Source organism: Mauremys mutica, chromosome 11 (genome assembly GCF_020497125.1).
Source record: "Mauremys mutica isolate MM-2020 ecotype Southern chromosome 11, ASM2049712v1, whole genome shotgun sequence".
In the NCBI taxonomy this organism is placed as follows: domain Eukaryota; kingdom Metazoa; phylum Chordata; order Testudines; family Geoemydidae; genus Mauremys; species Mauremys mutica.
The window spans coordinates 51,366,044-51,391,663 of NC_059082.1; the positions used below are offsets into that span (position 1 = coordinate 51,366,044).

The 25,620-nt window shown below is 41.5% G+C and overlaps 1 protein-coding gene across 2 annotated transcripts in view; it reads right to left on the reverse strand.

The window, feature by feature from the left end:
* The window catches only part of RAB11FIP3 (RAB11 family interacting protein 3), a 189,090-nt gene that overhangs the window by 104,292 nt on the left and 59,178 nt on the right, over nucleotides 1-25,620 (reverse strand). For both annotated transcript variants that reach the window (XM_044979949.1, XM_044979950.1), the window contains exon 2: nucleotides 18,684-18,777. In XM_044979949.1, the coding sequence (XP_044835884.1) occupies nucleotides 18,684-18,777 (94 nt within the window). The remainder of the gene's footprint in view (nucleotides 1-18,683; nucleotides 18,778-25,620) is intronic.

A 25,620-nucleotide genomic window follows, 5' to 3' on the forward strand; every position in this document is an offset into this window, starting at 1 on the left:
TATTAATGGAATACCATTTATTTGAATATTTGGGGGTGTTTTCTACATTTTCAAATATATTTATTTCAATTACAACAGAATACTAAGTGTATAGTGCTCACTTTATTTTTGATTACAAACATTTGCACTGTTAAAAAAATAGTATTTTTCAATTCCGCTAATACAAGTACTGCAGTGCAATCTCTATCACGTAAGTTGAACTTACAAATATAGACTTCTGTACAAAAAATAACTACATTAAAAATAAAACAATGTAAAACTTTAGAGCCTACAAGTCCACTCAGTCCTATTTCTTGTTCAGCCAATGGCTCAAACAAGCTTGTTTACATTTGCAGGAGATAATACTGCCCACTCCTTGTTCACAATGTCACCTGAAAGTGAGAACAGGCATTTGCATGGCACTCTTGTAGCCATCATCACAAGATATTTGCATGCCAGATGCACTAAAGATTTATATGTCCCTTCATGCTTTAACCACCATTCCAGAGGACATGCATCCATGCTGATGATGGGTTCTACTTGATAACGATCCAAAGCGGTGCATACTGATGCGTATTCATTTTCATCATCTGGTTCAGATGCCACCAGCAGAAGGTTGATTTTCTTTTTTGGTGGTTCGGGTTCTGTAGTTTCTGCATCAGAAGCAGCAAAGAGTCCTGTGGCACCTTATAGACTAAGACGTATTGGAGCATGAGCTTTCGTGGGTGAATACCCACTTCGTCGGATGCATGTAGTGGAAGCATCCGACGAAGTGGGTATTCACCCATGAAAGCTCATGCTCCAATACATCTGTTAGTCTATAAGGTGCCACAGGACTCTCTGCTGCTTTTACAGATCCAGACCAACACGGCTACCCCCCTGATACTCTGCATCAGAAGTTACTCTTAAGATTTCTGAAAGCATGCGCCACACCTTGTCCTTCTCAGATTTTGGAAGGCACTTCAGATTCTTAAACCTTGGGTTGAGTGCTGTAGCTATCTTTAGAAATCTCACATTGGTACCTTCTTTGCGTTTTGTCAAATCTGCAGTGAAAGTGTTCTTAAAACAAACAACACGTGCTGGGTCATCATCCGAGACAGCTATAACATGAGATATATGGCAGAATGTGAGTAAAAACAAGAGCTGGAGACACAATTCTCCCCCAAGGAGTTCAGTCAAATTTAATTAACACCTTATTTTTTTAACGAGTGTCATCAGCATGAAAGCATGTCCTCTGGAATGGTGGACGAAGCATGAGGGGACATATGAATGTTTAACATATCTGGCACATAAATACTTTGCAAAGCCAGCTACAAAAGTCCCACGCAAACGCCTGTTCTCACTTTCTGGTGACATTGTAAAATAAGAAATGGGCAGAATTATCTCCTGTAAATGTAAACAAATTTGTTTGTCTTAGCGACTGGCTGAACAAGAAGTAGGACTGAGTGAACTTGTAAGCTACAAAGTTTTACATTGTTTTGTTTTTGAGTGATGTTATATAACAAAAAACTACATTTGTAAATTTCACTTTCACGATAAAGAGATTGCACTACAGTACTTGCATGAGGTGAATTGAAAACTACTATTTATTATGTTTATCATTTTTACAGTGCAAATATTTATAATGAAAATATAAAGTGAGCACTGTACACTTTGTATTCTTTGTTGTAATTGAAATCAATATATCTGAAAATATAGAAAAAATCCAAAAATAGTTAATAAATTTAAATTGGTATTCTATTGTTTAAAAGTGTGATTAAAACTGCGAATAATCAATTATTTTATTGAGATTAATTTTTTTGAGTTAATTCCATTACTTAACTGCGATTAATTGCTAGACCTACTAAACACTACTAATAACCTCTGATGCAGAACGTTGCCATGTCTGTACAGCATTAGTTAGGATACAATTAGAATTCTGTACTCTTAACCAGGATTCGTAATTCTTTATACTCTTATCAAAGCCAACTGAATTCAGAATGCCTGAGTGCATGTAGACTTGGATTTTATATATTCCTGTGCACTGAAAGCTTTTATTTTCTGTAGAAAAAAGCCATCTCAATGAAAACCCCACAAGAAAAAAGAATCAATGATGTATGTTACCAGGTGCAGCAGAAGAGGATAGATGTATAAAGCTACGGTCTTGTCCGCTCTCTCCCCAAATGCATTCTGTACCTTCTTGCTGGTTTTAAACGAGAAGTTATGCATGCTTCATGCAGAACTAGAACAGGCCCTCCATGTTATAATAAGGAGAAGGACATAAAACAGCTGTAAAAATAAATAAAGCATCAAGTGCCACCACATGGTGTGTCTGGCAGACTGTCACAAATGATCAGTGGATCATGACTTAGTTGGGTTTGGTCCTGCTCTGAGCAGGGGGTTGGACTAGATGACCTCCTGAGGTCCCTTCCAACCCTGAGATTCTATGATTCTATGACCAGCCAGGGTGCTCCATCTGTGCTAAGATGTCCCCTAGAGCTATCAGATCCAGAGAAGCGTCAGCAGGTCTCCGATTACGAATGCACGTACAGCCCGATTACACTATCCACTGGCCTAGCCACTCTGCTCCCCTTAAAAAAAAAAAACCATGCAGCAGAGCACAATCACATGACTCAAGGTAATAACCTCAGTATTGCCAAGCCAAAACCATTCCAAAAAGTCAGATCAGGCACCTCAAAAAGTCATGAGATTTAAAAAAAATAAAAGGTTGGATTCTTTTTATGAATCCTCTGGTTCTCAAGCCTTTAAAGGGTTATGTTTTCAAGTGTAAACGGGTCGGACTTACCCCTGCGGCGCCTCCTGCTGGTTGCTCTCCAAATTTTCTCTGTTCAGCCCTGGAGCACCCTCTGCAGGCTGGTGATCCACCTGTTCGTAGGCCCCCGTGTCCCTCCTTGGACCCGGTGCCCCTTTCTCTGGGGTGCTGCCCCCTGGCAATAACCCCTTTCTTACTCTGTCTGGGTTTCCCCTTCCTTGGGAACCCCCCACCCTACTATCCCCACTTCGCCTCAGTAGTGGCTACTGCCCAGTCTCTATTTAGCCCCCGTTCGCTGGGGCAGACTGCAGTATCCCGTACTCACCATTGGCAAAGGGGGTTTGGACCTGCTGCCTTGGCCTAACCTTAAGTTGCCCTCTGCAACCTCCCAGTACCTTCTGCCCTCTGCTAGGCCGCAGCCTGGGGCTTTCCAGGCCAGAGCTCCCCAGCTCCTTAGCCTGTCCCCAGCCCTGCTTCACCCTAGGTACCTTGTCTCGTCTACCAAGCAGCTAGGCCCATCTCTCTCTATCACCAGAGAGAGACTGTCTGGGCTCCTGGCTTCCCTGCCTTTTATAAGGCCCTGCTCCTCAGTTTGGGGCGTGGCCCCCAGCTGCAGCCACTTCCCTAATCAGCTCAGCCCTGTCAGGCCACTTTTTAAACCCCTTAAAACCCCAGAGCAGGGGTCCACCCTGCTACATCAAGCTTTTCTCTGCAACCAGGAGGGCTAAGAACTTGCTTTTTATTTCAAATGCAAGCTGAGACTCTCACATGAACATCTGACTCCAGGAGCGAGGGCTTTAAGAAAAACTGCCAAAGCTTGGGAGACTTGAGATGCAAATCCCAGCAACTGTCTGCACTTTCACCAGCAGCCACTGCTACCAAAATAAGCCCTCTCAAGTCTACCATGGGTCCCCCTCAGCAACTGGAAATAAATGCAGAGGCCCAGGGAGACAGATCTTTGAGCTCCTCTGAATTTACTCCAACACACTAAGGGCTTGTCTACACTGCCAAGTTGTCAACAAAACTTTTGTCTTTCACGGGTACTTAAAAAAGCCTCTCCCCCCCGGAAAGAGAAAAGTTTTGCCGCGGCAAGTGGCAGCGTGAACGCGGCTTTTTTGGCAGAAGCGCTCTCCTGCCGACAAAACGAACACCACTCATGGGGCTGTAAGTATTTTGTTGGCGAAAGTGCTGACAAAGAGCATTTACACACACCGACATTTAGCGACAATGACACAACCTTGTCGTTAAAAGCTGCATGGTTTAGACAAGTCCCCAGGGCTTGTCTACGCTACCGAAGTCGATGCAAGTTACGCTGCTCAGACATCCCCTGAGCTACGCAAGTTACATAACTTAAAGCAGTTTCCACAACGCTCTCCCATCGGCATAGCACATTTTCACCAAACCACCGCACCAATGTGATCTACGCTGTAGTGTAGTGTAGAATTGCCTTAAGTGTACACATGCAACTACAAACTAATTGTTTGTTGTGGTGGTGATTTATGTAGTTTTCTACAGCAGGTCCTCCATGTTATTAAAAAAAAAAAAGACATAAAACAGCTCAACAGCTGTAAAAAGAAAAACCATCAAGTGCCATCCACATGATGGGTCTGGCACATGGCAGATCCATGGGATTTGTCAGCTCTAACTACAAACACCTACCAATATTCAGCCAGTAAGAAGCCTTGACAAACTAAAATGCTTTGTGTCACTGTAGCAGTGACTCCTATTGGCAGGTTTCAGTGGGAAAGCATTGCTTCAGAGGGGAAACTTGGTTTCAGCTGTGAATGATGCTGCAGGACAGAACCAATGCAGGAAGGAACACTGACACCAGCCTGAGGCCCTCTCCTACACTGTATCAGCAACACCATACCTCTTTGGGAGATAGAGATTTAAAGGGAAGAAAGAAACTCTGTCCATCACAAAGCGATTTGTCCTCAGCTGTGCAGATTCCTGGTTTCCCGATGAGCACTTAAGAGGCAAGTAGGTCACACAGAGAAGACAGAAGCTGCAAAGATGCCTTCCTCCCTCAAAAAGGAAAACACGTACTGCTAACAGCTTCTTTGAATCAAGTTCCCTGTATTAAGATTTTAAAGTAGTTGTTTAACCTTCTGTCCTGCCCTTATCTAAGCTAAGGCAATTTGCACCAATGCCAACCCCATCTAACACTGGTGCAGTGCATCTACACAGAGGCTTTTCCCTGGTGCATCTACATTGGCATGCACACACAGCAGCATAGACACACAGAGCTTTCAATTCTGTAACAGTTCTGCAGCAAGAAGTTTTCCACTCAGCATCCTATTTTACCCTCCCTTCCTGCCTTGTTCCATGACTCGCCACTGTCACTAGTAGCCTTTGATACGTAACCTTATCAAATGCCTTTTGCAAATTTAAGTACCTTCTTCCACTGAGTTTCTCTGATTTGACCTGGCAGGATTATCTTCACAGAACCACAGAAGGGTAGCTAAAAATGACTTCAGTGCCCAATTCTCCATTGACTAGCCCCTAACAGACTCCTGCTTTTCCAGGCGGTCTCTCTCCAGCCCCTACATGAGTTTCTAAGATTCACCCACAACAAACAGTGAGCTCTGTTCTATAGCTTTAAGGTTTCAGTCTTGGCTTTGGAGTTATATTGTCCTTTCCTCCCAAATCCAACGAGAGTTTAGGTTCTAGTGTCCGAATAAGACTGAACTATTTACATGTGTGACAAAGTTCCTCCTCTACCTTGGTGGGTCCTGCGCTTATTGGCAGATTTGCTCGCCTCACAGATTCTCCCTATGGGTCGGGAAACAGCCCAGAGACCTTCTCCTCTGGTAGAAGCCACAGTCCAGGTCAATTCCTCCTTTGTTTGATCAGGAGTTGGGAGGTTTGGGAGGAACCCGGGCCCACCCTCTACTCCGGGTTTCAGCCCAGGGCCCTGTGGACTGCAGCTGTCTAGAGTGCATCCTGGTACAGTTGCGTGACAACTACAACTCCCTGGGCTACTTCCCCATGGCCTCCTCCCAACACCTTCTTTGTCCTGTGGTGAGGATCTTTCTTCTGGTGTCTGATAACGCTTGTACTTCTCAGTCCTCCAGCAGTATGCCTACTCACTCTCAGCTTCTTGCATGCCTCTTGCTCCCAGTTCCTCTCACACACTTCCTCTCCTCTGGCTCCTTGGCTCCCCCTGGCCTGACTGGAGTGAGCCCTTTTATAGCATCAGAAGGGCCTTAATTAGAGTCAGGTGCTTAACAGTCTCACCTGACTCTTAGCAGGTTAACTGGAGTCAGGTGTTCTCATTAGCCTGGAGCAGCCCCTGCTCTGGGCACTCAGGGAACAGAAAACTGCTTATCTTGTGGCCAGTATGTCTCCCTTCTACTACTCTGCTGTTCCCAACTGGCCTGGGTCTATCACACATGCTTAATCCCTTGGATAAAACTTTCAGATTTATTTGATCCAGACCAGGTGCTGTGTCAGTGACGTGTACAGAGCTCTTTTGAACCACACCAGTATTCCAGTAATATCAATAACCATGAAGGCCCTTGTCTTCACAAGAGATTTGCTTGGACTTCAGCCATCAGCGAGCAGCACGGGTGCAAACCTGCATTGCAGGGAGAGTAAATCACTATGAGCCACACTTTGCACCAGTGCAGATTAAAACAGAAGTAAACTGCCTGGGTACAAACAGCAGCCTTGCCTGTTTACACTAGAGCAGGGGTCCCCAACGCAGTGCCCGCGGGCGCTATGGCGCCTGCAGGGGCATCTAAATGCGCCCGTGTCCTGGCCGGCGGTCGAGCATCTGCCAAAGCGCCGCCAAATTTCAGGGGCATTTTGGCGGATACTCGACTGCCGCCACGGTCCTAGAGGTTTGCACTGATGCAGCTACACTGGTGGCTAGCTACCCCTGACAAATCCCCAGTGCAGATGAGACCTAGGTTCTCCTACCATTTTTGAAAAATTCATGCTTGACTTTAGCATTTTTCCACTCTCTCTGCATACAGAATATAAATACTGCAATTATTTGACAACTCTTTCATTTGTTCTGTGTTTGTACAGCACCTAGCACAACTGGGTCCAGGTCCATGACTAGGCTTCCTAAGCAATGTGGCAATAAGTAATAAATCCCACCAATTTAAGTTCTGTTCTCCCCACTTCAAGGGTTTCAACCTGCACAATGCTGAGCACATACCTGTGGAGCGGGTCCAAGCCTGAGTCAAGTCAGGACTCAGGTTCAAACCCTATTGCTGCAGCATACACACAGCCCCACAGGACGCCTGCTTGGGCAATTTGCCAAAAGTATCCCACAAGCCGAGTTTATTTGCTCTCTGGGCAGTCAGGTTTTCCCACGCGTGCACCATGAACAAAAGGCTAGAGCAGCCACATTCTGGAATATGGGTGGTTGGACTCGGCCCAGCCCCAGAGCACCCACGGGGAAAAATTAGCGGATGCTCAGCACTCACCGACAGCCAAACTTTCCCGCCCACCTCCTCCCCCTTTACCCCCAAGCGCACCGCATCCCCACTCCTCTCCCTCCCTCCCTCACAGCACTTCCTGCACTCCACCCCCACCTAACAGCTGTTTGGCAGCACTTAGGACTTTCCTGGAGGGAAGGGGAGGAGCAGGGACGTGGCGTGCTCAGGGGAGGAGGTGAAGGGGCGGGAACTTTGGGGAAGGGATGGAATGGGGGCAGGGCAAGGACGGTGCAAAGGCGGGAAGAGGCGGGCCGGGGTGGGGTCGAGCACCCACCGAGCAGAGGGGAAGTCGGCGCCTATGGCTGGGAAAATTCCTAAGTAACTTGGAGGTCACAAAATGAGTGTAGACACTCAAGCCCTAGGTTAACAAACCCAGGGACTGCTAACTCGTGTTCAACTAATCCTAGGCATAAACTACAGTGCAGCAATGCACTTTAAAGGCCAGAAAAGACCATTATGATCATCAAGTCTGACCTGCGAAACACCTTAGGCCAGAGAATTTCATCCACTAATTCCTGTGTCAAGCCCACAACTTCAACTAGCCATATAGTTTCTAGTGACAGCAAATCCATTGCTTTCCTAGGTAGGTTGTTCCAATGGCTAGTTATCACATTGTTAAAAATTTGCACATTATTTCTTGCCTGAATTTATCTAGCTTCAGACAGCTTGTGTTTATCCCAAGTTGTTTAGATCTTGTAAACATTGTCTCTTGTGATCATTTTATCTCCCTACGTAGCCACATTAGTTCCTGTTGCCACTTCATCTTTTTTCTCCGACTTTACTGGAATTACGTTCCAGTAGGTGCTTACTTGACTATACCAGAAGTATTTTGCACTTTTCCACTGTGGATCTCCCAGGTCTTCCTGAGTTCATACAATTTTCTTGACACGTTTACATTAACTCTATTCTTCCAAAGACCAATGTGTGTTATTTCTTTCATAAACTTATCAACATTTCAAACTATACAATATAAGGAGTCTAGATTTTCTCCAACTCCAACCTTATTCAACCTACTTGACTTATTTCCAATTATAAGTTGTTTTTTTAAAGTGACCTTACCTTGTTCACTCTTTGCTTCCTTATGCAACGTCAATCTAGCAGCATCTCAAACTAAGCTGTATTTCCGTGTCTTAGTTTTACTGTTATAATTTTCCCAGCTAGTCACTAAAAGTCAACATGGCCATTTCATTAAAAAGTCTCCTTTTCATGTAATACTTCCAAGGATTTTTCCTCATCCCAACAGACCATAGCAACACGTGAGACTATTATTGGAAGATCCAAGCTGAAGTATCTAGGCAATGCTCATAGGTCTGTAAAATCACCCTGCAAGAGTGGTCAACATAAAAGTACTCGGTGATTCTTAAAACTGTACTGCTGTTAATGGAGAATTACCAATGCACATTTTTGGCCCATATGGTGAAAGGAACATTTCAAAATGTAGCAGAGTACATAACATTGCCAACTGCAACAACACCTTCTATAGAGGACCCATGAACAGGAATGACTTCTAACTAATGGAGTCAACTTCACAGTGTTTCAAGAATGTCTTTGCTCTTTTGGATTTGTCTCATAAATGTAGACATTTTGGCTCTGTTCAGTATGAGGCATATCTTGTCAGGGAAAATATATCAGTTTTGGACAAATTCTTTATACAAAGTGTAAAAGACTTTGCATCAGGGTACACAAATATAGAGGCTATTTAAAACTTTAAAAAATACAAATAAAGTAGATAGATAATTGGAGATATACCAATCTCCTAGAACTGGAAGGGACGTTGAAAGGTCATTGAGTCCAGCCCCCTGCCTTCACTAGCAGGACCAATTTTTGCCCCAGATCCCTAAGTGGCCCCCTCAAGGATTGAACTCACAACCCTGGGATTAGCAGGCCAATGCTCAAACCACTGAGCTATCCCTCCCCTAAATAAATAAATAAATAAATAAATAAAAATCATGCTTAGCAACTTGCACCCACAGTCACAAAACTTAAGAAATACAGAGATGCAGGGGGAAATAAGCTAGCGATGAACCGGAATAAGAAAAAAAAATAGAATGCCACAGGAAGGCTAAAATGGTCTGCGCCATCTTCCCCAGCCCATTGTAGCAAGACTGGTCCCATTACTACTAAATTTATGGCTTCCCTGACAGTATTATGGAATCAATGCACTGTGGGATGACCAAAGGCAGCTTAGCTATGCCCCAAAACAACACGCATACGGAGCAGACAATAAAGCTATTCTCTGGCCGTTAAAATCAGGGACCATATTTTGGCAGTGAGTGAGGGATAATGTGTGGGAATTAGGGCTGCCGATTAATTGCAGTTAACTCATGCAACTAACTTTTTAAAAGTAATTGCAATTAATGGCAATAGAATACCAATTGAAATTTATTAAATATTTTTGGATTTTTTCTACATTTTCAATTATACTGATTTCAATTATAACAGAATACAAAGTGTACATTGCTCACTTTATTTTTCATAACAAATATTTGCACTATAAAAATGATAAACAAAAGAAACAGTATTTTTCAATTCACCTCATACAAGTACTGTAGTGCAATCTATTGTGAAAGTGCAACTTACAAATATAGGGTTGTTTTTTTTTGTTACGTAACTGCATTCAAAAATAAAACAATGTAAAACTTTAGAGCCTACAAGTCCATTCAGTCCTATTTCTTGTTCAGGCAATCGCAAAAACAAACAAGTTTGTTTACATTTGCAGGAGATAATGCTGCCTGCTTCTTGTTCTCAATGTCACCTGAAAGTGAGAACAGGCATTCACATGGCACTCTTGCAGCCATTGTCGCAAGGTATTTACATGCCAGATGTGCTAAAGATTCATATGTCCCCTCATGCTTCATCCACCATTTCAGAGGACATGCTTCCATGCTGACAACGCTCATTAAAAAAAATAAGGTATTAATTAAATTTTTGACTGAAATCCTTGGGAAAGAGTTGTGTCTCCGGCTCTGTTTTACCCACATTCTGCCATACATTTCATGTTATAGCAGTCTTGGATGATGACTCAGCACATGTTCTTCATTTTAAGAATACTTTCGCTGAATATTTGACAAAACACGAAGAAGGTACCAAAGTGAGATTTCTAAAAATAGCTACAGCACTCTTCCCAAGATTTAAGAATCTGAAGTGCCTTCCAAAATCTGAGAAGGACGAGGTGTGAAGCATGCTTTTAGAACTCCTAAAAGAGCAACACTCTGAAGCAGAAACTACAAAAAAAGAAAATCAAATTTCTGCTGATGGCATCTGACTCAGATGATGATAATGAGCATGCAGCGGTCTGCACCGCTTTGGATCGTTGTCAAGTTGAACCCACCATCAGCATGGACGCATGTCCTCTGGAATGGTGGTTGAAGCATGAAGGATCATGCCCTTAATCATTTTTGTTGCCCTTTTCTGAACTTTTTACCTATTCCAATACATCTTTTTTGAGATGGGGCGACCACATCTGCATGCAGTATTCAAGATGTGGGGGTACTTATAGAGAGGCAATATATGATATTTTCTGCCTTATTATCTATCCCTTACTTACAGAAACTGGAAGAAGGTAATTTAAATAAGTGAATGTGTCTTAAATAAATCCTTGCAGACAAAAAATGATGTAGAGAACTAAACAATCCTGTCTGTTTCACACTGTCAAACAGGGGCTTGAGATAGAAGCCAACTGTTTTTAACAATAATTCTACCAAATTCTTGCAAAATTCAGAGGGAAAATGTAGCAGTTTTTCAGTAATCTGTAACAATATTTGTCAACAGAAAGGGTGACTGGGTCCTGGAGAAAGAGTGACTGGGTCCTGTATAAAGAAAAGGGGCTAGTCATATGACCCAAGGACCACTGAGATCACAAAACAAGCTAAAAGACTCTGCAATGGAAGAAAGAAACCACCATTGAAGTTCTGGAACTTTTCCCAATGGCAGAAAGGAGGCAGTTCAGACTATAACAATGTCTATTTTTAAATAAAATAATAAAATTTAAAAAGGCTGAAAGATCTGCACTTTCCTTTGAGGACTGTCTCTATCGTGGGTCGGCAAGCAGGCATTTTAAGGCTGTCACGTTCTCTAGCATGAGTCAAATGCAAAACAATGTAGTAAGTTCTACCTGAGTTTGTAGGCAGCCTGGAACAACATTTGCAAGTTGTCCCATTTACCACACTGGCATGTTCATTTTAAAATAATGACCTTGGATATTTTAAACATCAACATTGTTAACTAGGTCTCTGTTGATCAAAGCATGTAAGAAAGGAGGGGGGAAATCTTATAAAGAACTGCATAATTTTTTGTGACTGTAATTTCATTTTAATGATGTGTGTATAACTCTTGGGAGTGTACTAGCACTTCTCTCCCCCAGTCTGACTTCTGGAGTCAGCACACAAGAATGAAGAACTTGTTAAGGAGAAGACAATCCAGGGGAGACTCTCAACCTGTCTGCCTCCACTAATGCATCAAGCAGCAGAAGTCTGATATTCTGAAGTCTCAATAATATTCTGGGAACCAAAGGCTGTCGACACATGCCTATGTTCTACTCCAGCCCTGCCGACCATGCATGTATCTAAGTGCCATTGAAAGGAAGCAAATTCTGAGCAGAGAACGTGATCATCTTCTGAACAGCTGCACAATCTACTGCAAGCAGCATCTCATTTTGGTGTCAAGTAGCTGAAGCTTGATTTGTGGGTGAAGTTACTTCCTGGGCATATTTTGGGAGAGTACCGTTGCTTCCCCATTGCCCTTCAATTCAAGCCCTGCCATTTTTGGTTATCAATCTTAGGAGATATGCACAGGCACCCAGGACTCAAAAGAACAGGTGAGGAAACTAGAGTATCATTGTTGAACCAGGACCTACTGGATCCCAGACTACCTCCAGCACATGTGTCTTTCAATCCTCTCACACCATATTATTTTCATCTCTTCCTTTCTCTCTTCTGGCTTCCGTCCAATCAGCTCCATGAACAATTGCATTGCCCAGCATAAGAAGGTTTAGAGAGAGAGAGAGAGAGAGAGAGAACGAACCAACCTAATACCACCAAGATAATCTACCCAGATAAATGGCCCAGAGATGCACCCGTTATTAGTGGCCGACCTGCCTTCAAGGACTCTCATGAACTTCAATGACAAACCCACATTGCCCTTCTGTCTTTATTTTTTTATTATTATTATTATTATTATTTCTCTAGTGAGAGTCTTCTGCAGAAATAATTCTAACCTCTGATTGAGAAACACAACCAGAATCAAGATGAACCTTTTCCTTTCTTTACAGAGAAAAGGCGGTTTCATAGAATCATAGGACTGGAAGGGATCTTGAGAGGTCATCTAGTCCAGTCCCCTGCACTCATGGAAGGACTAAGTATTATCTGGACCATCCCTGACAGGTGTTTGTATAACCTGCTCTTAAAAACCTCCAATATTGGAAATTCCACAATCTTCCTGGGCAATTTATTCCAGTGCTTAACCATCGTGATACGAAGTTTTTCCTAATGTCCAACCTAAACCTCCCTTTCTGTAATTTAAGCCCATTGCTTCTTGTCCTAACCTCAGAGGTAAAAGAGAACAATTTTTCTCCCTCCTCCTTGTAACAACCTTTTATGTACTTGAAAACTGTTATCATATCCCATCTCAGTCTTCTCTTCTCCAGACTAAACAAACCCGAATTTTTCCAATCTTCCCTCACAGGTCATGTTTTCTAGACCTTTAACCATTTTTGTTGCTCTCCTCTGGGTTCTCTCCAATTTGTCCACATTTGTCCTGAAATGTGGCCCCCAGAATGCGACAATACTCCAATTGAGGCCTAGTCAGCCTGGAGTAGAGCAGAAGATTTACTTCTAGTATCTTGCTTACAACACTCCTGCTAATACATTCCAGAATGATGTTCGCTTTTTTTTTGCAAGTGTTACACTGTTGACTCATACCTAGCTTGTGATCCACTATGACTAAGGCTATGATTTTGTCATGGAGGTCATGGAATCTGTGATCAAAGACCTCAGTGACTTCAGCCCTGAGGGCTGAGAGCTGCAGAGTCCCCCCACTGGCAGGGAGCTGTGAGATAACCCCGTCGCCTGAGGCAGCAGGACCCCCAGGCTCTGAGCCACAATGCGTGGCAGGGGGCTCCTTGCCACTGCGGCGGGGCAGGGGGATTCCCGCAGCTCTCAGCCCCTTCCCATTTTATCATGCATATTTTTAGTAAAAGTCAGAGACAGGTCACGGGCTCCTGTGAAGTTTTCTTTATTGCCCATGACCTGTCTGTGACTTTTACTAAAAATATCCATGACAAAATCTTAGCCTGAACTATAAACCCCCAGATCCCTTTCTGCAGTACTCCTTCCTAGGCAGTTATTTCCCATTTTATGTGTGCGCAAGTGACTGTTCCTTCCTAAGTGGAGTATTTTGCATTTGTCCATATTGAATTTCATCCTGTTTACTTCAGACTAGTTTTTCAGTTTATCCAGATCATTTTGAATTTTAGTCCTATCCTCCAAAGCACTTGCAACCCCTCCCAGCTTGGTATGCTCCATAACCTTTATAAGTGTTCTCTCTGCCATTATCTAAATCATTGATGTTTGATAGAAGCAAATTGCTCCAATCAGTAATCAACCCTCTGAAGGACTATAAGGCTTGAAACCACTGAAAATAAATAATTGTTCAATCCTCAGACTCATTAAGAAACATCCCGTGCCTGCTTTGAGTCTCTTCTTATGCTTCTATGCTTAATAAAAATTTAAAGGAATTTGTTGTGTATTTGCTATAGTGAATAAGCAAAACTAAGCTCTCTGTAGTTGCAAAACCTCAGTCCAAACCATATTTTAAATTGTTTAATGTTGTCACATTAAGAAAGGTCTACACATTTCTGGGCCTGCTACTTCTATCCAATTAGAAAACACAACACCAGGGCACTGAATTATTGAAGAGAAACATTAGCCAGGGCTCTGTTAACGCACACTCTTTTCAGATAGCAATTTCTCAGATTAATGGCTCTTTGCTTTCTTTGCTACCTCTTCAGAATTCAAGAGCAGTTCTTCTTACAGAGCTGCATCACACCAAGCCTTCAAGCTATATAGTCTGCAGTGAACTGTAAATATTTAGGATTTGAAACTCTCAAGGGAAAAACCAATGATGTCACTCAGTGTTGAATGGCTATAAAGCCAACAAGCAATTTAAGCAGTGACCATAAGTCACTCCCACCTTCGAGGGTTATTAAATGTATTCATGGAACCAGACCTTTCCGAAAGGAGTTTCAGTAAAAAAACAGACTTCTTTCACACTTGTGGTTGTGTTGCTCTAAAACAGTGATACTCAGACTGAGGCTTCTGAGCCGCAAGTGGCTCTTTAAATGAGTCTCCGGCAGCTCTTTGCAGCACATGATACTAAAGCATTGTGTGATTTAATTATTAACCAATCAGGATGCTTGTACTATGTTATTAAGTTAAGTTAATAACTTAGTGCAAGTTATTTGCTGTAAGAACTGCATTATATTTTATACACAGACAATTACTATAGTAAATGAAACAATTAATTGACACCACTGTGGCTCTAAAATATGCTTAATCTGCACTGCTGTCAGTGTAGCTCACTGACAACACATGAAAGTAAGCAGCAGGTGAGCAGCAATAGAATTTACTCTCTACACCAGAATAAGTAATGATGTTGGATCAGTTATGGAGGAAAATACATATACAAAATTCAGTGCAGAATATATCAATACCCCTTCTCAACATTTTAAAGATTAAAACAGAAAATGTACTCTAAAAGGGCTGAAAACAATCATTTCATGTTCTGCTCATAATATCCAGTTTCCCCAATGAGGACTGCTAAAATACTGTTTTCATACAGGTAACAGCTAAATAGCATTCCTTCATACATTCTTTTCTGAAGACATCCTCATGTCTGAAGGATCATTTTGTGGAAGATTCATTGGAGATTATTTATATAACACTATAGGCATGCATGGCATTTTACTGACAAACATGACATGACCTTGCCCTTAGCAGTTTACAATACAAGTTGGCTAGAATACTGAAAATGGTATTATATGACAAAAATTACAAACAGTAAAAGATCAGAAGAATCTTATTACATCTGCTTTTTGTTAGACATTATCTACACATGCTATGTTCACTGGTGGTTAGAGTAAAAATTAGCGCATTTGCATCAGAATTAGCAATTTAGAAGGTTCTACATCCTAAACCAGAATTAGCCACGCACTGCAAGCACTCGATTAAAATCACTTGACTATGTGCCTCTATTGACCAACCCCATGGGAAAATTGCAAGATTCAAAATATACTAAATCCAAAGCGAGTTTTCCTAACTAAACTTACACTAATTTCAGCAAACATTTATGAAAACCCACTTCTGATTAGTAGGGCTGTCGATTAATCACAGTTAACTCACGCGATTAGCTCAAAAATATTAATCGCGATTTAAAAAATTAATCACAATTAATCACAAGTTTTAATCGCACTGTTAAATACCAGTTGAAATTTATTTTTGGATATTTTTCTACATTTTCAAATATATTGATTTCTGTTACAACACAGAATACAAAGTGTACGGTACTCACCTTATATTATTTTTGATTGAATATTTATACTGTAAAATGATAAACAAAAGAAACAGTATTTTTCCATTCACCTCATACAAGTACTGTAGTGAGGTCTCTATCATGAAAGTACAACTTACAAATGTAGATTTTTTTGTTTTGTTACAAAAACAAAACAATGCAAAACTTTAGAGTAGGCGTCTCAAACTCAATTTACAATGCATTCAGTAAGGGGCCCACACTTTCCTTGACTTTCTTCTTTTTGCTAACATACCTGAAGAAACCCTTCTTGTTACTCTTAACATCACGCTTGGAGTTGCAGCTAGCAAGAGATTTGGCCTTCCTGATTTCACTCCTGCATGACTGAGCAATATTTTTATACTCCTCCCTGGTCATTTGTCCAAGCTTCCACTTCTTTCTTTACTATTCTTTCTACACATCAGGATGGTTTGCTCCTGCAACCTCAATAAAGATTCTTTAAAATACAGCCAGCATTCCTGGACTCCTTTCCCCCTCATGTTATTCTCTCAGGGGATCCTGCCCATCAGTTCCTTGAGGGAGTCAAAATCTGCTTTTCTGAAGTCCAGGGTCCATATTCTGCTGCTCTCCTTTCTTCCTTATGTCAGGATCCTGAATTTGACCATCTCAGGGTCACTGCCTCCCAGGTTCCCATCCACTTTTACTTCCCCTACTAATTCTTCCCTGTTTGTGAGCAGCAGGTCAAGAAGAGCTCTGCCCCTAGTTGGTTCCTCCAGCACTTGCACCAGGAAATTGTTCCCTACACTTTCCAAAAACTTCCTGGATTGTCTGTGCACCGCTATATTGCTCTCCCAGCAGATATCAGGGTGACTAAAGTCTCCCATGAGAACCAGGGCCTGTGATCTAGTAACTTCTGTTAGTTGCTGGAAGAAAGCCTCGTCCACCTCATCCCCTTGGTCTATAGCAGATTCCCACCATGACATCACCCTTGTTACTCACACTTCTAAACTTAATCCAGAGACGCTCAGGTTTTTCTGCAGTTTCATACCAGAGCTCTGAGCAGTCATACTGTTCTTACATACAATGCAACTCCCCGCACCTTTTCTGCCCTGCCTGTCCTTCCTGAACAGTTTATTTCCATCCATGACAGTACTCCAGTCATGTGAGTTATCCCACCAAGTGTCTGTTATTCCAATCACATTATAATTCCTAAGATAGTTGTGTTCGGTATTTTGACTTGTTTATATTCATTGTGGAAAAAAGTGACACTGCCTCCATGGCTGACTCTGTGCAGCAACTAATGAGGCTGCCTCCATGGCTGACTCTGCCCAGCAACTAGTGATGGTTTCTCTGTCTCTCTCCCCCAGCCAATGGGAGCTGCAGGGGGTGGCGCATGTAGCAGATATTGCCGGCAGCGTGGCTGCATACATCTCTCCTCCACGGGCCGCAGTGGGGAGGTTCTCGGGCCACAGATGGCCCACAGGCCGGGACATTGAGACCCCTGCTTTAGACCCTACAAGTCCACTCAGTCCTACTTCTTGTTCAGCCAATCGCTAAGAAAAACAAGTTTGTTTACATTTGCGAGAGATACTGCTGCCTGCTTCTTATTAACAATGGCACCAGAAAGTGAGAACAGGCGTTTGCATGGGACTTTTGTAGCCAGTATTGCAAGGTATCTACGTGCGATATATGCTAAACATTCATATACCCCTTCATGCTTAGGCCATCATTCCAGAGGACATGCTGATGATGCTCATTAAAAAAATAATGCATTAATTAAATTTGTGACTGAACTCCTTGGGGAGAATTGTATGTCTCCGGCTCTATTTTACCCGCATTCTGCCATATATTTCATGTTATAGCAGTCTTGGATGATGACTCGGACACATGTTCATTTTAAGAATAGTTTCATTGCAGATGTGCTGTAACTATCTTGAGAAATCTCACTCAACCCAAGTGCCTTCCAAAATCTGAGAAGGACGAGGTGTGGTACATGCTTTCAGAAGTCATAGAAAAGCAACACTCTGATGCGGAATCTACAGAACCTGAACCACCTTCTGTTGGTGACATTTGACTCAGATGATGAAAATGAACATGCGTTGGTCCACACTGCTTTGGATTGTTATCGAGCAGAACCCGTCATCAGCATGGACGCATGTCCTCTAGATTGGTGGGTGAAGCATGAAGGGCATATGAATCTTTAGCACATCTGGCATGTAAATATCTTGCAATACTGGCTACGAAAGTGCCATGCGAATGCCTGTTCTCACTTTCAGGTGACATTGTAAACAAGAAGCAGGAAGCATTATCTCCTGCAAATGTAAACAAACTTGTTTGTTTCAGTGATTGCTAAACAAGAAAGAGGACTGCGTGTACTTGTAGGCTCTGACGTTTTATATTGTTTTATTTTTGAATGCGGTTTTTTGTACATAATTCTACATTTGTAAGTTCAACTTTCAGGATAAAGAGATTGCACTACACTACTTCTATTAGGTGAATTGAAAAATACTATTCCTTATGTTTTTTACAGTGTAAATATTTGTAATAAAAATAAATATGAAGTGAGCACTGTACACTTTGTATTCTGTATTATAACTGAAATCAGTATATTTGAAAAAGTGGAAGAACATCCAAAAATATTTAAATAAATGGTATTCTATTCACGTTTAACAGTGCGATTAATCGTGATTAATATTTTTAATCATCTGACAGCCCTACTGATTAGTTGTGAAATGCAATGTAGTAGCAGAGGTTTTTTTAAGTGCGTCTAAAACCAGCCTGCCTTGTTCTTCAGACAATGCAGAAAATAATGGACCTCACGTCACAACATTAATACTTTAAATAAGGTTTATAAGCTTTCTAAAGGGATCGGGAAACCCAGGAACTGTTTTTACCAAGCAATTGGTCTACAAGGTCAACTCCTTGAATTTCTAAATTTGATCTCTTTCCTTTGTTCATACTGTAATAGCAAATAAACTAACCTCCATTTCTGATAGCTCCGATTCCCCTATAGAAGTCTTCAAAGCTGATTACTCCAAGTCCACTGGGGTCTAGATATTTTGTTAGGTCCTTCACCTGCAATTACAAAACCAGAATTATAAATTTCACAGCAAAGCATTTCAAACACAGTATACTCCACTTATTTGGGAAGACTGTAATCAGATGGTGCTTTGTTGGATTGTCTCAAAGACAGCAGAGTCAGCCTAATGATAGAAAATGGGAAGGAGTGCTGCTTAATTGAGACAGTATTAACAAAAAAATCCATTTAATGGGGACACAAGCAGACACTGCCAAGGGGTTAACTGGTATTTAATGAACCATTAAATGGGAGTGAAATTCTAAGTGCCAATCTTAATACTGAACCTGACTGACTAGGAGATACAAAGAGGAAATATAGTGAATATGAGTCAGTACAATACTTTTGTTTCAACTTAAATTTTTTCAATCAGCACCTTTAAAAAAAAGCTTCTCTTAATTGGGACAGGTGCTTAATTCGGACAATGGGATGTCCACCAGGGGGTCCCAATTAAGGGGATTCAACAATAATGAACTGATCTGTGCTATGTATTTAGACATAATTGGAAAACCTTTCATGATTAGGCAATGTTTAAAGGGGGCAGGGAGTAGAAAAAAAATCACATCAGCTTGCAAGGATTAGGAGGTTACTACTGAATAGGAGACAAGGAGTAATAAGACATTTCTGGCAAACTGGCAATGATTATTTTGGCATTTCAAATAGAATAGTTACAATTAGAGGGCAAAACTAAAGTCATTCCTCAGCAGTTCAAACAAAGACTTCAAAAAGGTGTACCTAATTCCCTCAATGGCTGCTACTGAGTCTTTGTTTCAGACAAACAATTATAGAATAGTTCATTCTTAGGATGTTGAAACAATTAACCACTTTTTCCTAGGCTGCTATTTTAGAAAGTTACCCTTTCAAGTGACATTGAGGCATCTTTATATCTCTTAACGCCATATACTCTAGGTCTAAAACAAAAAAGAAAGCCCAGATGCTGAATAAAGGCACAAATGGAATTATAGAATTTGTTTCATACTGCTGTACTAAAAAAAAAGTCACAGAACTTTCCCAATTCACATTCTCCTTTCCCTCTCCAACTTTACCATTTATAGGAACCCATTAGGAAGCTTGGAGTTAGTTTCCTTATTGACTCTTCCCCCCCGGGCCAAATCCGTTATGAACACAAACTAATTTCTGATTCCAGTTGCTCGGAGTTGCATGCTGCTGGAGCTTGGATTATTTCTCTATTTTTGCTTGTACTTGGCAAAAAAGGTGATGAGACACCGCACTTATTTTGAGAAAAAAAACCTTGCACCTAAAAAGAATCCGAGAACAAGCAAGTACAGGAAATGCAGGAGTTTGGAGTTTACCAAGCTCAGCAGTGTCCCTTTGAGTTGTCAATGTGTCATGAATGTCTCATCATTGTACACTGGTCTGTAGTTATATATATTAAAAAGCCACCCACACATGCACTTCAGTGACATTTAATCGAACTTTCCATGGTTCCCTGACATTCTCATGCATGATTTCTAACATTTCCAAGAGGGAAAAAAATACATCATTGCTTCAGAAAGACTCCACCTACCAAAAACAATTGCTAACATACCATTAAAGCACAGGAAGTGACAAGTAATAAACCACAGACATTTTAAGGTGTAGGTCTCCTCCAAGTAATAGCTTGTGAAACTAAAAACAGTGTTATGTATAGGTTTGGTTACTTTTATCATGAATTTTCTGTGTTGGAACACTTTTGCTTTTAAAAGAACTAAGAGCATTGTCGAAGAAAAACTCAGTTCTCGCTTTTTGTTTGGGTGCAGCAAAATCAAATACTTTATTATTTCTCCAGTAATTACAATGGAGGGAGAGAGTGCCATAGGACACAGGGTCGCCCCAGTCCTGGACAGGTCTCTCAACTGGTAAACAATTACATCAAGCCTTTATACCTTTGTTACAGACAATTTCTAGCAATCATGGAGACAGTAAAAAGCAACAAATACATTTTGTTTATACATAGCAGAAAGGCTTATCTTATTTGTCTCTCTCTTAAGAAAAGCAAGCCTGCATTTTGGTTAGTGATTGCAAGGTCGTAATAACTTTGTACACAGTTCTTGTCCTGTCGCCTCGCACTATCTTTGCTCCTACAAGTCTCACGTCATTAGGGTTACAGTATGGCCTGACTCTTGCTAACTGACTGACACGCATTAAAATCTGCTTCAAATCCTTATTGAAGCTTTCCCTGCTTCCACAGCATGCTAGCCAGCAAATTGCTCAGAGAACATAATTACCTTACCCTTAAAAAAAAAAAAAAAGTACAACATTGAAAGAAACAAAAAAAGTTAAGATATTGCATTTTGACACAAACTTGTGCAGATTTAAGGATCAAATCCCCACATGCGAGACTGAAAAATGTACACTAATTTATGACTAAATGAATGCCCATTTTCTTCATTTCAAGCTTATCTTATTTAGAGAAAACGAAACAAATTGGCAAATAATGGAGTCTTCATCACAGCAACTCACTTTACAGTCTAAAATCCTGTTTCCAACATAACTCCTGACAGTTCCTTAGGGCTGAAGCATCCCTCTCAAAAAATTCATCTTGGGTCTAAGACAACCCAGGACTAGATCCTCAGTTCAGGTATATTGGCAGAGATCCACTGAAATCAATGGAGCGAATGCTGATTTACATCAACTGAAGCATTTCCCCAAGCGTGGAAATTAAGTAAAAACCAATTCTGTCATCTTGCGGGGTTGGGGTATTGTTTGGTTTAAGTAAGTGGAAGTGGAAAGCTAAAACCAAACCAAACCAAACCACTTTTCCTGTTTTTCGAAAAAAAGTATTTGTTATTTGTTAAACGGCTGAACTCACATTTCAGACTTCGATTTTAATTAGAGTCAAATTTCCTGTCAGATTGAAAAAGGTATTTTAAAATAAAATAAGCACGAGAATGTGTATCAGTGCACATAATCTCAAGTAACTGTCCCACTGTGAGCTATAAGGAACTGCAACTATGGCTGTGCTTTGCATAGCACAATAGGGCTGCAATCTAGATTGAGGCCTATGGGCACTATGCAAAATAAAGTTATAATTAACATTCAACACAAAGTCTCCACAAGGGTTTAACTGCATGGTTACTGGCAACACTACCGAGTCGATTAACCCACCAGTGGCTCAACCCCACAGTGGCACACAGGCACAGACAGACCAGCTCCTTGGAAATGCACACCGCCAGTCCACTGCCATATCACACCAATACTCACAGGGCCAATTTTCCAGTCTACACAGTTCACCTTGTGCTGCTCATGCTGCACAAAGTGAACCTAAGACAGCCAGAATGGCAGCTACAGAAGTCCCTTTGTTTTAGGGGAATCTCCACAGGCATGAAGTCAGTAGAGGCAGCTCCATCATCTCATAGGTGTGAAAATGAGCCTCCCACATGTAAGGGGAGTGTGGACCAAATCTCCACAACACCCAGTTCTCCACTGGCATCAGGTTGCTGAGGATCCTTCCATATTAAGTTAACACTGCGGTGGGGTGGGGGGGAAGAGGAGACACAGGATGACTTTAAATTGAGCTAGAGCCAGGCAGCTAGATCTGGCTCCGGCTCCCTGATGCCACCCACACTCTCAGTCAAGACTCAAACATTAGAACAGGTTAGAGAACAGAAGCCGAAGTTTATGTACACATACTCCACGTCGGCACTGAAGGATTGCAAACATACCATTCAGTCCTTGTGGAAACAGATCATCATCATGGCATATTTTGTTATTGTCAAGAGACCCCAAATCCTACGCATCCACACACAAGCTACATTTAGATCCTAAACAGACAGAGACATTTAGATCCTAAACATGCCCTTGCTGATTCTCTACTATGCACACAGATATCCTCTCAGACACCTAGCTTGAGAAAGAGAGACCATGCACAAGTGCATACTTGCACAGGCCATTGGTTTCCTCTCTCTTGTTCTAAGTTAATGCACATTACTACAACGTGTTACACACATATTTAAGAAGTTGCAAGAAAGAAATACTATGCAATATATTTCAATTTCTATTTCTCAAAAAGGCAGATTTATGGTGAGTCAACCTGTAGCACTCCTTGCCAGAGGATGTTGTGAAGGCCAAGACTAACAGGGTTCAAAAAAGAACTAGATAAGTTCATGGAGGATGGGTCCATCAATAGTTATTAGCAAGGATGGGCAGGGATGGTGTCCCTAGCCTCTGTTTGCCAGAAGCTGGGAATGGGTGACAGAGGATGGATCACTTGATGATTATCTGTTCATTCCCTTTGGGGCACCTGGCATTGGCCACTGTCGGAAGACAGGATACTGGGCTAGAACCACCTTTGGTCTGACCCAGTATGGCCGTTCTTATGTGAGCAGTCAATCTTAACTGCATTTCCTGATGTGTGTGAGCTTAACTGTGAATCCATAACATTGCGGTAGTGTGTATTTCTGCATCAAATAGAGAAATAATAAGCAAGAGTTACAGTTAATAAGTAGATATGGGCAGGGGGGGAAAAATCACATCTTGGACAGAAAAATCTAAACAAGATCTTATAAAGCTACTTATGTAGGTATCAGCCATCCATATTAACACAAACAGGAAAAAAAACAAAACACAAGCTTCTCATACTGAATCGATGTTTTGCTTGCTGAAAAGAGCAGGATTTATTTTAAAAATCAATCAATCTTCGACTTCAGCACCATCTTTAACTATGTATAAAGCATTATGGATCATCACACAGAATCGTAGGACTGCAAGGGATCTCGAGAGGTCTTCTAGCGAATGTCTGTTCAAAGCATCCTCCTTTTAAAATGCACAATGCTTGAGGTTTAATTACTTGTCAACCAATAACCTGCTTCAGTAATGATTTCTGGAACTACATTACCGTCACCCAAGTTCCAAATTTCAACAGTCAACAGGAGGTACGGTACATGAAATTCAGAGTTGTGTGTGATTTCAGAATGGCCTCCTATCATTGCTGTTAAACAGCGTTTGGGGGGTGAGAGGGGAGAGAGAGAAAGATTTATTTTTCTTTAAAAAAAACTCTTCAAAGCTATTCTCATCTCTTACCCTAACAGCAGGTCACATCTGAAGTGTTTTGGATACAAATTAAAAGGATGCTAAAAAGAATATTGTATTTTTTCCTTATTATTAATGCAAAATTGCTACTTGATTATGCCCCAAACTTGTAAAGAAATGAGGATAAGGAAATATCTCCTTATTTTACTCTTTACTCATATAAACTGAATCATTGAGAAACTCTGTCTTGGGGGCAGGAAAATCAATGCAGAGATTCCATTCACATAATACACTTGAACATTCAAAGCAGGCCAACTAACAAGCTTAATCTTCCAGGTACCCAAATTGAATCCATGCTGCAGTGAAATACTATCTTGGATCAGTGAAAAGAGTTTAGTATTGGAATTATTCCTCCCTCTCATGTGGAAAAATTCATTCTCTGGTCTCTTCAGTTATCTAAAAGATATACAAGAACCGAGGTACTACAGGAAGGTATCAAAGATAAAGTTAGGAGGGAGAAATTTTGGTGCTCCTACCAGTAATCTCAGGAAAAAATATTTATATATAATTTATTTAGGGCGGGGGAGGAAATCAAGAAAGAAAGGGAGATGCATTTTGGTGGGATGTTTTAAACACCTACACAGACAACTTGTTAAGTTTTATGCTATTCTGAATGCAAAATATATGCAGTGGAGGCAGGCCAATCACATGTCATAGGCTCAAACAGAACACTGAGCCTACAGGAGGCAGGCAGATGCAAGGGAAGAATCAACAAAATAAACAGCTATCAAGCTAAGGTCACACCCATGTAGTCCTTTATCACTAGGGAGAACAGTCTGAGTTAGAGAAAATTCTATACTTGTTTTCACATGGGGAAAGATGTGCTTAGACTGAATCCAGCAGGTGATGGGAACCAACCCACAAAACCACAGCATATAGCTGGACCCAATAAAGAGGGAAAGACAGGTGTTGGCTGGAGACATGGACTGGACACTCCTAGAATGGACCACAAAGTGGCGGAAGGGTGGGGAGGGAGTTGTTGGGGGGGGGGGGAGATAAATGTGTCCAAAACTGACAGAATGACAATTCAGTTGTGTGACAACTTTTGAGGTTTTGAGATAAGATTCAGCAGACCCAAGGAAACAGACATGTACAGAACACATGTGTGAATGGCAGCTCAGTCCAACCAGTAAGGGGGGGGCAGGGAGGAGGAGAGAGAAATCAAGTTTACCCACAAATTCTCCAACTGTCCAAAAACTACAGATCTTTTCTTTAGATATTTCTGGTATTGAATATCCAGCACATTCTGCAAGGGAGAGGCAGACAACAGGACTATGTGCTGCCTTCCCAGAGCCAAGAGGCGAGAGGTCACTCTAAAACTGGATCGGCTTCTGAAGTCAAGGGCAAGGATCGATTGGCGATGGTTTATATCAGCGCTAATGACACGGTGTTGCAGGATAGCTCCCAGATAACATATGATTCTGGGAACTTAGAAGCGTGCTGAAGAAGAATGTCCAAGCAATCTTCTCCAAGATCCTTCCTGTCCCATGAAAAAAGATGGGAAAGCAGAAGATTCTAGAAGTGAACTGCTGGGTGGAGAGGTTTGATTTTATGGGGAGAAGGGACTGTATGGTTTGGATGTCCTCCACCTCACTAGAAGAGGGATCAATCTCCAGGACAGGCTAGCTAGAGTAGTCAGGAGGGGATTAAACAAACAGCAAAAGGGGAGGGTAAAAAGAAGGAAGATATGAGCACTCAGCACAAAATCAAAATGTTGAGAAGAAAAATCAAAGAACCCAAAAGACATGGAGAAGGAATTCTTTAATTGCCTATACAAGACTGCTATGAGCCTGGATAACAAACAGGACAAA